The sequence below is a fragment of the Acipenser ruthenus genome, chromosome 9 (genome assembly GCF_902713425.1).
Source record: "Acipenser ruthenus chromosome 9, fAciRut3.2 maternal haplotype, whole genome shotgun sequence".
NCBI classification, from domain to species: Eukaryota; Metazoa; Chordata; class Actinopteri; order Acipenseriformes; family Acipenseridae; genus Acipenser; species Acipenser ruthenus.
Window position 1 is genome coordinate 46494863 of NC_081197.1, and position 15739 is coordinate 46510601.

A 15739-nucleotide genomic window follows, 5' to 3' on the forward strand; every position below is an offset into this window, starting at 1 on the left:
CTTGATGTTTTCAAAACGTATATTCTAATTGTTGCATTTATACCGGTTATTTATTTGATTTAGAACGACCAATTTGTTTGCTTTTAAACCATTTAAATTTTTCCCAAAAAATGACTATTCTATGTCCACTCATTTTAATTCCGTACATGGTGTTTTTATACAAGTGCTTTTTTTCTTTATACATTTAAACGAAACCTCGCTTAATATAATTGTATGAGTGTCAGCACTGTACTTGCATCCAGAGCGCGTCTGCCGATGAAAATAAAAATACGGGTAAAAACAAAACAATATTCGGTTCAACAGAGACAGTTAAACACATTTAGTGCTCCATGTTTCTGTGTAATTTGGAATTTGAATGTGCCGCCCCTGCTTGATCTGTCGCGCTCAGCCAATAGGCAGGGGTGGGACGTTGAAAACAATTGTGGGAAATGTCGTTTTAAAATCAACCTTGAACTATAACTTCTATGACTCAATCCGACATTTCCCACAATTTTTTTTCAACGTCCCGCCCCTGCCTGTTGGCTGAGAGCTGCTGAGCATGCAGGGGCGGCATAAACCGGATACGGTTTTGTTTTTACCCGTATTTTTACTTTCATCGACAGACGCGATCTGGATGCAAGTACAGTGCTGGCACTCCTACAATTATATTGTAGCGTGCACGGGGGAAGGCAGCAGTAGGGCTTGTAGGTGACGTAATCACACACAAAGACATAAGCCCGATATACGCACCTTGCAACGGAGTCGGCTCTTTTGTACAGCGGTATCGGCACTATGTTTTCGCACCCACCCTCCGCCTGTGTGTGGATTGCCTCGCCCTGTGTGATGCGCCTGCCTGCGGAAACCAAGATCGCTACAATATTAAGCGAGGTTTTGTGTAAATGTATAAAGAAAAAGCACTTGTATAAAAAGACCATGTACGGAATTAAAATGAATAGACATAGAAGTCTTTTTGTAACAATTTAAATGGTTTAAAAGCAAACAAATTGGTCGTTCTAAATTAAACACATAATCGGTATAAATGCAATAATTGGAATATACGTTTTGAAAACATCACAGTTTCACCTGTAAAGCATTGTGGTTGATGCAGCAAAAACGCTGAAATACTGTAACGTTTCAGAGAACAGTGAAAACGTTACCATGATAACGTTTTTTGCTGTGAGATCAGGTTGTTTTTTTGTGATTAGCATTGTTCTGAGTACTGATTATGGCAAAAGACACGTGAACTGAACATTGCTCAGAAGCTACAACCCAAATGAATATATTTTACCAGTAAGGCTACTCACAAAGGGAGATTAATGACTTACTTTGTGTCAAAATCAATCAAATTCCCATGTGATTATCTTACATTTACAGACACACACATACACACAAATGCTGGGGAGAAGCAACATGGCTGTAAAAGGGGATGCGTGTCTGTGTAGTGCCATTTCTCCAAAAGAAGAGAGCATGACTTAGTTTATATTTTTCAATGCAGTCACATTTATTGGCTTTTCTATGCACAATTACTAAGCAGCCAGTTACCCGGCAAATGGTTTAGAGAAGAATTTGAAATGGAATTTCACAAATGTTTACTAAAAAATAAATACAAGACTTAAAGTGTTGCACAGCTCAAAAACATACAAAGGCTTGGAATTAATGTAAACTTTGGAAACATTTTACAAAAGAAGCATCTTTGCAACAATTTAAAAAGTTCATATTTACAAATATTACAAAAATACAAAATAGATGCAAATCCATACACCAGTAACTTTTCAGCCAGAATGAACTGGTTCTAGTACCAAAACAGTTACACTGTAACCTTCTTTTACTTTATTATTTATTTTATTTTATTTTTACACAAGTAATCAAACCTTTATTTTTCTTACATCTGCACTCATCTGACATCCTTTGGCAAAGCATGTACTGTACCCTTCCACCTTGCACACTCAAATATGAACTATGTCATTGAATGGAAAGTCAATCAATCTGAAAGGAAATCATATATAAATAACTTAAGGTACAGCAAGAAAAAACTTCAAAAAGTCATCTACATCAGTGCAAATATATATTTATATATATATATTTTTAATGCTGGAATTTTAGTTCACAAACTCGTTTCTCATTGTGTACCCTGTTGAAAAGATAGTAGTTACAACAGACCTAAGATAGCTCTCTGAGAGCCTTAATCACTTAAAATATATTGAAATGTTTCTTTAACTGTCTTGTACTTATGTGGTATGTGTAAGGCAGCATGACCGATGTTTCTGCTCCCTTTAAATGTATATTTTCTCGATCCAAGGCTTTCATTAATTGAAAAAGTATAGCGCTGCTCCTAATATGTCAGCACTATAGTGCTGTTAAATACCAAATGTCATACATAGACAATACCATGGCTATATCAGTCTTGTCATTTTGATATAATCCACTCCTAAATCACTAGTGAGTTGCTGAATTTACAATATTTAAAAGCAAATACATTTGACCCTAAAAATACTACTAGCAGTGCCCTGTGCTAAGAGAAAACATATTGCATATGGGTTGATTTTTGTATTGGCTGTGGGACATTGAAATCTAAACTGTAAGCAACACAAGTTTATCAACAGTAACGACTAACCCAAAAAGCAACCCTGTACATTTCAGATAAATCCAGTAATGGGCACATAACTAGGGTTCAAACGACTGGATTAAATACTTGTTAGCCAGTTTATTTTTTAAAGATCTGGATCAGTCAGTTCCGTTTACTTATGTGTTTGATTGATATGTCCTCCGATATTGTTTTAGCTGGAGCTGGGTTTTGTTTTTTAAATAAAGCTTTTATTTTTCTATGTTCCGTAAATACTCTCTTAACAAAATAAGTCTCTAGATAAAATATCTGATCATTAAAAATATTTCCATTCTCATTAGTATTTAATATATCTTTTTGTGTGATGTATGCGACTATGTAAACTCTTAAAAGCTGGAATTTGTTTTTATAAAGTAGAAATCTAAATAAATCTAATTTGAGGCCTTTGTTAAACCCTATGTTGACAAAAGCTGTTTTCCTAAAAGCAACGTTTAGCAATATAGGGTTACATTAAATTGTTTATTTTTTAAATAAAAACCACAGATGCTCTTATGCATTATAAAAGTTTAATTATACTGTCTCCCTTTCACTAAATGTTTTAGTACTGCAAGTATATTGAACCCTTCCCCTGACAGAGATTTAAAATCCCTCCTTCAAAATTACAGCTTTTTATAGTTGCAAAAGAGCGAGGGGCCGTCAAGGCCCGTCTGAGGAATGCTTGGTTGGAACGGCAGATGCTTTACTGGACTATTAGTCACTGATATGAGGGGGAGGAGTTAACACCAATCCACATGTTGGGATTATCTTTTGTTTTTATTTTTCACTTTCCACTTCCAAAACTTCATACTCACACCAATAAACACAAGCACAAAAGTCCCTCTGAACCACATTAATATCTCTTTCCTTCTCTTTATTCTCCAGTTCTTGAACTAGCCTCTGTGTACCGGTACTTCTTAGATCCCCTTTGTATAGACTTAACTCTGTCACTCACATAACATAGCACAATTCTTTCCCCCAATGTTGCGCCCCACTTTCCTCTGCCCTCATGTTAAAAAAACACCCCTAAAAAAGATTGTCCAGTGTAGTCACTAAACAATTAATCCCACTCTAGTTTACTATTTAAAAAAACACTATCAAACATTTTTTTTTTTTTACATGTATTTAGTTTACCGCTGGAAATATAATTTGTAATTAATTCTTTAAGTAATGGAATTTAAATTTTGCTTTAAGAACTCAATTGGTTTTTTACATGTTGTGGATGAACAGGTTCGAAAATTATGAACAGACAGAACATTTGTTTGTCAGAGTATGCTCCTAAAGAGCTGTGGTTTTAATGAATGTAGCATATACTGGCTTCACAGCTTTTTCCTCCTTTAGCTTGCACAGTGTTATTTCTGCAGATATCTGACTGCTTATGTGTATATATATATATGGATATATTTATTTAAAATGTATCAATTTTCCTAGCTTAACATTATATTTACCAGAAAGCAAATAACACCAAACTCAAATTAACAGTGTGAACAATTGCAAAGGTATTCATAGAATACATTCTAATATTTGATAATAGTTCCCAACCACACACACATGTTGTCAGACACATTAAGTCAAGTAACAGTTGGCAGCAGTAAATTTCACGCTTAAAAGGTGAATTCTATTTTGTTAAGAAAATATTTAGGTACTTTTTGAACCTCTTAAAAGGGACACTTTATATAATGTACATTTTCTAATATTTAATGTCTTAATATATGTGTATTCTGAGAGTATTCTCGGTTGATGTTTTCACTTAGATCATTAATTGTCATGCATGCAAACTATTTCAGCAAGTTTTCTTTGGAGAAAGTGAGGTGGGGAAGCACATACATGAAGTACTTTAGAGAATCAATGTGCACTCAAGCCTGTGCAAGGCTGATATCCTTCCCCAACCCACTTCCTGACAATCAGCCTTGAGGAATCTTTTCGGAAGCGATCTTTTCAGAATCTTTAATTAGTAAGCATGTCAAATAACAATCGAAGCGGAAATAGAGAATTACACATAACCCACATAATACGATATTAAAGAAGTAAGAAATTAATTTTGAGGAACATATTGACAATATCCCTTTAACGGTTGAAACACCAAGGAACATACACTGCACAATTTGTTTTGTTATTGACATTTGTAAGATAAAAAAAGGTGGACAACCAAACCTTTTCACAAAAAAAGAAGAGAAATACTACTTTCATTTTCTACAGAAGGTTCTGTAACCCGCTCCTGTTGTGTGTACAACAATTCATGACAGAACAGAACCAGCTAACCCTCAAAACCTATTTGGGTAAGTGTAAGTCTCAGGCAATGACGATTAATCTAGATTGCAGGTTCAACTTTCTTTTTTTATATACAAGGGAAATTATCTTCAAATAAGATAATGACAGGGTGTACCCATAACGACTGTATAGGTATCAAGTGCAAAGAACTCATAGGTTTGAAAACCTAATATCTTCAAATATATTGAATCGTGTGTAGTAATGTGAAATGATTAAGGGTTGTGAGTGCATGCAGTGTTGAGGACCCATAATTGTAGTACAAAAAAGTTTTTTTTTCTTTCTGGTACACATTTGTCTGATTTTTCACAAAGGCTACCAGGTTCTGTTCTTTAGATTAAGTGTGGCTCCCTGTAAATAAATGTACAAATGTACATATCAGTATTAGGACTGCAATGATATTCTTATAGATGTTAGAAACTTCTTTTTTACTTTTCTAACTTTAACAGGACTAACTTCTTTAAAAAAAAACAAAAAAAACAACAGTACTGGCAGTTGTTACAACTAATATTATAAGACAGATCAGATTTTCCCCCTGCGTTCCTTTTTTTTTTTTTTTACATGTCTTTGAAATATGCACAATAGGTAGTCAATTGAACTCTTTCTCACTCACAGACAGTTAAAAAAAAATAGATATGGTAATATCTATGTATCTGTCTATCTATGAGGAACTCTGAGAGGACCTGTCATCGTGAGGACTACCATCTGAATTTTCTGTCTCCCCCTCAGAGATGGCCTGCATCGGCGTGGTGTAGAGCCGGCTGCGCATGCTGTAGCGGCTGCTGTTAGCTGCAGGGGGCACTCGGGAACGGCCCTGCCTGGAGGAAGCAGACATGGGAAAGGTTTTGGGGGAGAATCCTTCTGCGTTCATTTTCGGTGATGGGGGGGGTGGCTGATCGGCTGTTGGCTGGGGCTGCTGGAGAGGAGAAAACTCCTCTGGATGTTTGGGTACATCCATGCTCAGGTCGCCGGGGGACTTGGATGCGATGGGGCTTTTCAGGATCTCTGTGGCTGACATCCTGTAGCTGGAGTCTGTGCGGCTGCCCTTCTTCAGCAGCAGCAGTTTGAACTCCTCGTTGGAGGTGCTGCTTTTTTTGGCACTCCTGTAAATGGGTCCTGGTGCTCTCTGGGAGGTGGTGGGGGTGCCCGGCGTAACCGGGGTAACCGGTGAACTGGCCGATGAAGCGATCAGTCGGTTTCGGCCCATCTCTCCAGAGTCCTTCCTTCCCAGCACTTTCCTTTTGGATCTATAAAGAAAAACAATAAAATATATACACCATAACTAACATATTAAAATGTCTTGTTTTAAATTGGTTCCCTACATGGCTACAGCCAGACAAACAATTGGGAATAGCTTTAAAATGTAATTGATTTACTCATGTCCAGTGGTTTATTCAGCTGTAGCAAATATGGCAAGTACACAATTGAAGCACAGCATACTTAACATGTTTACTACAACTGGATAATTCACTGCACATATGCAAAGCTTACTATAGTTTTGCAGGGAGCTTTATTTAACTCTCTATTCCATGTAACTATAAATAGTATTTTATTATGTAAACATCCCAAAGTTTCTAAAATGATGATACAACTAAAATGATTACAATGAAATCAAATTTGAACTGTGTAAGGGCTTAGTAAACGTACTATATATATCTATAAAATGATGAACGAAGTAAAATAAAAAAAACATAGTACAGACAATACATTGGGGCATTAGGACCCTGGGAAGCCAAGCGGGACGACAACCTGAATTAATTGGTTTGGCTATTATGGATTGATTGGTTAATAGGGAGATGAATTGTTTAAAACGGGGAAAGGTGTGTGTACAAGGAGTTGAATGTTGGTGGGAGTTTGACAAGAGAAAGAAACAAAGAACGAGAGAAAGAGACAAATCAACAAAGAAAGAAACGAACAAAGAAAGAGAGACACGAATAGTCTCGGAGTGTGTGTAACCTGGGGAAATCAGGAATAGCCTGCTCCCGGTTAGACAGGGACCGTGTGCAGTTGAGTTAGACCCCAAAACACAGGGTAGGTCTTCTGTTGTTTATTTTGTTTAGACAGGGACCGTGTGCAGTTGAGTTAGACCCCAAAACACAGGGTAGGTCTTCTGTTGTTTATTTTGTTTAGACAGGGACCGTGTGCAGTTGAGTTAGACCCAAAACACAGGGTAGGTTTTCTGTTGTTTATTGGTACAATTCTGTATTGTTTTGAAGGGGAGCTCCAAATAAAGCAGCCACCTGGCATATCTTCAGTAAAAGTACTGTGTCGGGAGGTTTGTTGGACTACAGGACACTTAACACGGTCAAGCTCTTGAAAGGAGGTAACAGTTTCTTCACAATATATATATATATATATATATATATATATATATATATATATATATATATATATATGTGTGTGTGTGTGTGGTTGACTGACTTAAATTGTGTTCTTTTATACACAATTGGCTATGACACTAACCATGCTAATACCGGGAGTGCATATGCCACAAAACAGACCAATTTATTTATTTAAATCATTCATTTCTAAGAATAAATTTGGTATTTTAATAGAGCAGAAGAACCAATAAATCAAGTGCTTTATGCCCCCTCTGCTGGTAAATGTATTGTACTGCATTTAAACCGACCTGTGAATCATGGCAAAAAGATCTTCTGTGGTTCGTAGTCTGTTAGGAGATATAAAAACACTATCATCCTCAGACTTTGTATCTTCACTCAGTGGAGAAAGTGAGTTGTCACTTGGAGAAGATTCTAGGAAACAGAAATGGGTTATTGGACACAGCTGAAAAGAGCATTATTAACCTGAAACTCATGGAAGGGAGTACACAAGGCAACACATTCTAATTTGTAAAACAAAAAACATGGTAATACCCAACTGAAAAATGTGGCTTGATAATCAATATGTATTATATATGCATTTTAATTAAGATTGATATATGTCAAATAATAGCTAGAAAGAAAGAATGGATGCACAAATCCCCCTGGTAGCCGCATTTGAGACAGTTTAACTATATGTGATCATGCAAACATATTGAAATATAATGCAGATATTAATAAATAACTGGACACTAAAAATGTTTAACTGACTTAATTAATATGACTGCATAATGTTTCAAAGTAGATGGTGTTTACTGTATTGTTTCTGAATTCTGACAAGACAGCATGACCTTACTTTTTAATAAACCTTACTTTGGTGCTTGTTGAGAAATGTTCAGATTTACGCACCTTTGCTGAATGAATCATCAGTGTCCGGCGTTGTCCCCTCTTCCCTGCTGTCCTCTGAGGCACTTCTGGTAGGAATACTTGATGTCATTTCATATTCCTGTTCTCTATTACTTGTATCACTGATTGTGTAAGCTTGAGATGTTTCTGATTGATAAGTTACAATTACAGGCACTTTGTCAAAACTGTTGCAAGAATCAAAGTCAAGCTTCTTCGCTATATTGTTGGGAGCAGGAAACGAACAAGTTTTCGTCAGACACACTAATGGCATTTCAGTGGCCAGCTCATGTAATGATGGCTGGTTGTACACTGTTGCCTGGCTGTTACTAGGAAACAGGATCTTTGAAGCGATCATCTCTTGTTCTTCTTCTTTGGGGTGTGCTGCATTCCCAGACAGCCCTGTGCAGTCATCTGGGCCCTTCAGAAGATCATTCCCTGGATGATCAACCTCAGTCTGTAATGGCGACTTCAGTAACAGATTGTCTGCCGTGCGTGACGAGTCTGTAAGGGGTTCATTTGTTGCTGCCCCTAAGGGTTCAGACACTACTTTCTCTTGCTTATATTTAGTGTTGTCCTGAAATGCTACATCCCTCCATGAGGGTCCATCTCCTGGGGTTAACAGCATTAGAGAGGACTCCTGAGAACGGGAATCAAAGGGTCGGAAGGACCCATACGGTTTCTTTGATTCAGGCGACTTGATTATGCTGGGCGGGGTGACGATTGTCACAGGAGGGCATTTCAGTTTTGTGTTAGCCTCAGCTCTGAGCTTGTCTTGGTTGCCCTCATTGGGCTTGTAGACAGACCGCAGCTGGACTGATCGGAGCACAGTGGGGGTGATGGCGAGAGGAGTTGACGGGCTGGAGCTCGATGCTTCAGAAGACGCTGCTGCCGCTGCAGCTGCTGCTGCTGCCGCTGCTGCTGCAGCTTTCTGCTTGTTTTGATGGAGTATGTGCATCTGGTTTCTGTGAGCTGAAGGCTTGTTGTTAACACTGTGAAGAGCACTTAGGTCGAGATGGGTCGGAGGTATAATCGGTAGTTCAAGGTCTTTACTATATGAAGCACTTCTGTCTCTGGAGCAAGGCTGCTGCTGCTGGGAAGACAGCGAAGACTTCCTCTCTGGGACTTTGGGCTTCCTCTTGCTGCTAGTCGGAGACAAGGGCCCTGGAAAGAAAGCTGAGGGAAAGGAAGATGTTGGTGTTTCAGACTGACTAGAGTACCCACTAGATGGTGATGCCAAGCCAGCCAGCTTTTCGGGAGAGACGAGTTTAAACTCATTTTCTACTGACGGAAGAGATGGCGTTGTGGCCCTCGATCCCAAATGGGATGTCTGTGATTCTGAGCTCTCTGGTGACTTGATGCACTCAATGACTGTTGTACCAGTAGCAGTGCTGGAGTTGGACAATGATCGGTAGGGATCACTGGATTTCAAGTCATTCAGGAGCCAGAGATCTGCATAGTCAGACTGTACAACACCTTCATTTTTAAAGGAATGGTTATCCATTGAGCCAAATGTAGTGGACTCGGTCAACTCCTCTTCATTTGCAATTTCCCAGGGGTCTACTGGCTCGTCACCTAAAGTGGGGTTCTCCAAATGGCCTGGGGAGCTGGCCAAGTCAAGCTGCAGCTTAATTTCCCTGGAAGACAAAGGCAGGTGCTGCCCACTGTTTATCTTTGGTTCTTTTGTGTCAGGAACGCTTGCACCACTGCTCATTTTCTTCAATGACGAGCTGCGTTTTGGTGGGGCTGGCTTTGCCTTTGGTTTTTTAAAGGAAAGACACTGCCTTCCTGGTGACCTGTGGCCCAGGTAGTCTTGCTGACAATATCCTCCCATACCAGGTGCAACATTTATGCTCTGGCCGTATTCAGGGCCCATGGCTGCATAGTTATAAATGTAGCTTTTGTTAGCTTTAAAACCACAGTCAAAGTGCATGGAGGTATAGTAGCCTTCTGTGTCGACAGAGTAGTGGGAGCTTGTGTCTGCTTTCTCTGACTCTGGCTTATCTGTAAAGCTTTCATAGGTGGCCATGCTTGTGAAACTCGGACACTCTAAGCCTCCATCATCATCCCTAGAACGCGGAGGGCTAAAATCCTGATGGCAGGACTTGCCATGCTGATGGTGCAGGTAGTTCCAATCGTTGTCACTCGCATTGCTCATGATGGGGTCATCCAGCAGGTCCGTTACTGTCGAGGTAAAGGAACTCGTCCTGTGGCCTCTGACTTTGTCTGTCTGGTAAGGGTCTATTATGAAGCCAGTAGGGTCATCGCTGGCGTGGGGAGCTATATTCAGCGACAACTCCGAATCACAGTGTGAAGATCCCGTCAGGGGAGGGGAAGCAGCAGGGGGGATGGTCTCTGAAGTCTGCGAAGGGCAAGTGGAGCTACTTCCACTCCAGTTGCCACTGGAGGACTGGTGATCCTCTTTGTGGTCTATCTGGCTTCCCAGCACTCCTGTTGTGGAAACGGAGTGAATCGGGCTGCTGAAAGTATCTGAGCTGGAAGAAATCTCGCAGCTTCCCATATCTGCTTTCCTGGGAAGCCTAGACCTCCCTCTTTCATTCCAGTTGTGGTCTGGGTTGCTGACGTGTTGTTTGCACTTTAGACCGACCAGCTGGCGCTCTGGCATAGTTTGGTCGTCCGTGCTTTCTTCCTCATCCTTCATGGCCCTTTCAGGTCTTGGCAGGAACTCCTCAGCTTCGTAAGGCGACAGCTCTTCATCACTGTCGTGGTCTTCATCCACGACTCTACCCCCTTCACGGGGAAGGCTGCGCGAGCGAAGACGGCTCCCCAGCGAGGCGGTAAACATGGGATCAGAGTTGTCTGGCAGCGCTGTGATGTTGCCGGTGGAGTGCGAGAGGGAGGCTGGGATAACTTGACCTCTCTGGGCTCGGATCCGTCTTCGGGAGGGTGCAGAGATCAGAATATCCTCCGTCTGGCAGCCTGAGTCCTTTGTGCAAGAACCGCCATTCAGCTCTTCGCGGCACAGGGAGGAGTCTGGATTTGTGTGCACAATAACGTTTCTGTCTCTCGCCACCGGAGATTCGTCAGAATCTGGGGAAATGAAGGGCAGGAAGTAAGAGAAGTCTGGGAGAGGCAGCTCTTTTTCTTATTACCAGTGTGATAGTAGATCTTATAAAACAGAGAAGCCCAAGGGTCAGCTGACCAGATATTGGCTGAAGGGGTGCTTTGTCTAACCCAGGGGAATACAAAGATCTGATTCTTAATTTATGGTTTTGCTGTACAGATCATTGTATACAGTGCTCTCTTGGTATTTTGCTGTCTGACACAACTATTACCCTTACTGTTAACATAGCCTAACCACAATAGCCTAAATTTGTTATTGAATAAACAAAATCATATTAATACACATTTAGAATAACGTGTCACTTTTAAGGCTGAATGGTTTGCAAGGCTTAGTCTAAGAAGATCTAACTTATATACTTACGTTGCTGGGGCAAAATGACATGACTGGGGTAAATGTTTAGACAGGCCAAACTTTGACAATGTAGCTAAGGGCAGTTACAGTTAGACCTTACCTATTTCTTGCTGCACTCGTCTGGGAATGCCTGAGATGGTTTTTCTTCTCCTTAACTTCCGCCTCCTCTGCAGCACTGATTGAGAATGAACAAGAGAACAACGGACACTGGCTTCTCTGTCAAAACCAACCCCTGCAATCAAACAACACACTTAATTAATCTGTGGGGCACAACTTGCAACATCACTTGCATGCTTGCAGATAACTTAAAATTAATTTTCATTCCAATTGCATTCCGCATACTGTGTTTGCATGACATGCACTATGCCATTTCTGTAGAATTTCCTGTTTACATATAACCTTGATAGTATGCATGATAACAATTTCTGTTCGGTGTGCATGTCTGTACCATCTTCTGGGAGAGCTCCACCAGTATGCTACATATTGCAAAAGGGACTTTTAGTGTCCTCTGTGTACCACCAAGCAAATTCGGCATACTCTTATTCTGAATATGACTGATCATATTCAGAATATTCAGTTGATATGAATTTTCTATTCTACATAAGTATTCTGCATAATCATATTTTAAAATGTCATTTATAGCACGTAATAAATTCTTAATTTTCTTATTTATAACCCCACCTGAAAATAAGAAGTAATATTTATCTTAATACTTTAAATACAATGTATATGTTTGTAATAATTACCAAGAAAATCAGCAAATTTACCAGTGACATTAATGGGAATAATGCACGATGATATCACTTGTGACTCTATTCTCATTTTCTCATCTGGGGTCGGTAGAGGTAGCGCTTTTGACCAGTTGGTCTGCTTATCCAGTGTCGAGGGGATATTAGGTACTGGGCATTTTGGTCTGTGACCTAATGCAATGACATCATTGTCTTGGTCTGCTGGTGGAACAGCCTGAAATAAATGTAAACAACAGTTATTTGTGTTACAAAGTAATTTGCTTTCTACAAAATGTGTTGTGGTTGGGAAGAGTGACGCCTTGTTAAAATGTTGTGCAAACAGCACTTTGAAAAACAGAATTGTTTCTAGTTAATAATAAAAGCAAATGTGGTCAAATATTTATTTTGACTCAATTTTACAAGCCCGCCTCCCTCCATCCAAACTAGAAGTTTATTGATTTGGCATGACATGAAAAAAATCCTACAAATTGTACTGGAAATCATCTGCTGGGTACTGTCTTCCCTAACACTCCACATTCAGTTTTAGACTTCAAATGTGGAAGTCAAAACTCAAACTAAACCATGAATGAATATCTTCATCTAACTTATCCTGTCGTAAAGGAAGACAGAACAAATCTATGTTGGTTACTGAAATTCCAAAGCCCTGGTTACTTGATAGCCTACTTTAATAGCTGAACAGTACATCTCAAAGGGGACTGAATGAAAAAGAGCCCATGGGAATACCTGCAGACTTCTATGTTAATAAGGCACTGCCTAGGACAACAACAAAAGCACACATTCAGCGCAGCTAAATCTTTTCAGTGTCAGGTTAATGCAGCAAACACCTATTAACTAATTTAAAAAGTTTTGCGATATGCAGCAATGCAAGCTTTAAGCAGTGATGCAAAATCAAACAAAGAAAAAAAAACACTCTAGACCTCCTCTAAATTTGAACAATGAAAAAACTTTCACATTATACATTATATGTGAGAACAGTCTAGTCGTGTTTTTTTTTTTTTTTTTTTTAAAAGCTAAATTATTATTCATACAACACACCATTATTTTAACAGTCCTGGGCTCCCATACCCATTCTTTGACAAGCACAGATCAAATCTAATGCACAAACACCCAAAATCAAGGCTCAATGCTAAGCAGTACTTGTCCTTGACTTCTTTTAGTTGGACACAGATGGACATACATACCGGTATTAAACTCTTTTAGCACTAGACTTCTTTTAGTTGTAGGATCATTCAGTTGGATCTGTTTAGAACTACAGTAGTTCGCGATACTGCTATTTTCTTATATTAATTAGAGGTACAGAAATAAATAAATTAAATCATATCATATGTACAAAACAATTATTAATTATTTGCAAAAACATCGCACTTACCTCAGAAATTAAACCAAAAATAACAAATAAAATAAAACGTACAACAGAACCCAAAACCAAACGTGTCCACCCCACCTCAAGCTCAGACTGACTCATACAAGGCTGACACTTGTCTTTTGTACTCAGTTACCCAGCAGATGAAAACAGCACTGACAAAACACTAGCGACAAAAGCAAACCTGTTTCCTAGGAAACTTTCTAAATGAAAAAAAAAGTTTTATTGATGAACAAAATGGAAGGAGTGCATTTTTAGCTGATTCGTCTTTAGAATAATAATGGCAAATTGGATGTAGGAGGAAAGGGGGGAGAGAGAGAGACAGAGTGACAGAGAGAAAGAGAAAGGCACTGAAAAAGGCCTAGCGCCCTGGCTTTCATCATTGGCTTTCTGCCAGAAGCAATTTTCATTAGAGAAATGAGACCCATCACAGACCACAGAGTAAAAGAATGCCATTCATGAAGTTTCAACAGCATTAAAAGTGCCTGAAACAGCCAGAATATTCTCCTTAAGGTTTGAAAATAAACTGGGAAATAAAACCTAGAAAAAAAATCCCAAGGTTACCCACAAACACACACACACACACACAGCCTGAAGAATAGAATTAGCAACATTTAACACTCTGCGCATACGGTTATATAAATACAGATTTGTCTTTTTGTAGTAGGTCAGTTACTTTTTATTTTGATAACAGGCAGTTAAACGGTCAGATAAAGAGGGACAGTGGCATTTTCAGACAGGCAGTTCTAATATGAAGCATTGAAAGAAGAAAGTTGAAGAAGAAATTGAGCAGGCATCAAAATGAACCTATTTTGAGGTAAAGAAAAACAACCATGGTGGGCCCAAAGCACTCAGTTTTACCCCCTACTTGAATATTGCAGTACTAGTCTCAATAATAATCGATATGAAGGAAACCAACTATTACAAGGAGCTGTGAGCCCCAGACTGCCTTTTTGCTGTCTCCCCAATTGAACTGTTCTTCGAGACCAGTGATGACCATAACACCTAACAGGTGCCTGAAACAGTCATACCTGGCCTTCTTGTGGTGGACCTGTCAAAAGGCTTATCTGGGTCACTTCCGAGGCCAATATTATGGGTAGTCACTAAAAAAATGTGTTTTTTTTTTTTGGAAAGAGACTCAAAAGAGAATAAATGTTAAGAAAGTAAAAGGAAGAAGAAGAATAAAAAGGTTAGAACTGGAAGGCGAGCGATCAAGGCCAAGACAAGAGGCGAGACGGTTACTGCTGAATGAGCAAACACAAGCAAATACCTTTCTGCTCCAGGGGGTCAAGCGGCAACACTGAGTGGGGGAGGAGGAACGGGTGCTGTGGAACTACAAACGGGAAATGAAAAAATGAAAACAAACATCAAATATAAAATGAATTTTAAAATGAACACAGATAAACAGGAGAGGTCTCTGAAGGAGTGCTGGTAAGGTGACTGGGGTTGGGGATGAATGTAGGGTTGTTGTATATGATTTGCACCCTTTCAGACATGCCTCCTATTCCTTTGAACTGAACATAGCTCCATTTCAACGCTTATTGCATCTGTCCTTCAGTTCTAGAGTTCTTCAAGGTAAATTAGTGGTAAGTGTTGAAAACTGGGGCAAGAAAAAAGTACTCAGGAGAACCTGAGTATGTTACAGATGAACTCCTTGTGCCTCAGAATTTTGAGGCTCTTGAACAACCCTTTTAGGAACCACCAGCACAAATGAAAGAAAGGGTTAAATGCAGGTAAATACATTTTGTTCATGCTTTTAATTGCTATTATTGTAACACCGAGGATGGAGAGAGGATTGGTCAATGCACAGTTTCACGATCTTACCTTCCTTTGTATCTGCTGAAATTCTATATCCCTCACTGGTCTCTCCTTTTTTATGCAGCATGTTAAAAAATAAAAATGGGTCACAAACAACATTATGTTTATTTGTTAACCAGGGAATTTGAAAAAGGTCATGATTTCGACTCAATTACATGGTTTTAAAATGCAGCTTTTTAAACAAAAATATATTTGCATCCCTCATTAAATGGCAAACATATTGTTGGTGTAATCTTTATAAGGTCGGGATTGTGACAAAACATTTCAATTGAACGGGGTAAAAGTCTCTGTTCTTAATCAAAAGTA

General features: G+C 39.2%; 1 protein-coding gene across 7 annotated transcripts in view; it reads right to left on the minus strand.

Moving 5' to 3' along the window:
- Positions 1-1455: 1455 nt before the first annotated feature.
- The window catches only part of LOC117406104 (actin remodeling regulator NHS-like), a 139346-nt gene continuing 125062 nt past the window's right edge, over positions 1456-15739 (minus strand). For 2 of the 7 annotated variants that reach the window (XM_034923922.2, XM_059030113.1), the window contains 6 exons: positions 14886-14948; positions 12271-12466; positions 11604-11735; positions 8074-11118; positions 7476-7599; positions 1456-6093 (listed from right to left, as the gene is read on the minus strand). In XM_034923922.2, coding sequence (XP_034779813.2) covers positions 5508-6093; positions 7476-7599; positions 8074-11118; positions 11604-11735; positions 12271-12466; positions 14886-14948 — 4146 coding nt within the window. In that variant the 3' untranslated portion in view covers positions 1456-5507. The other 5 variants (XM_059030114.1, XM_059030112.1, XM_059030111.1 and 2 more) reach the window with 4 other exon arrangements.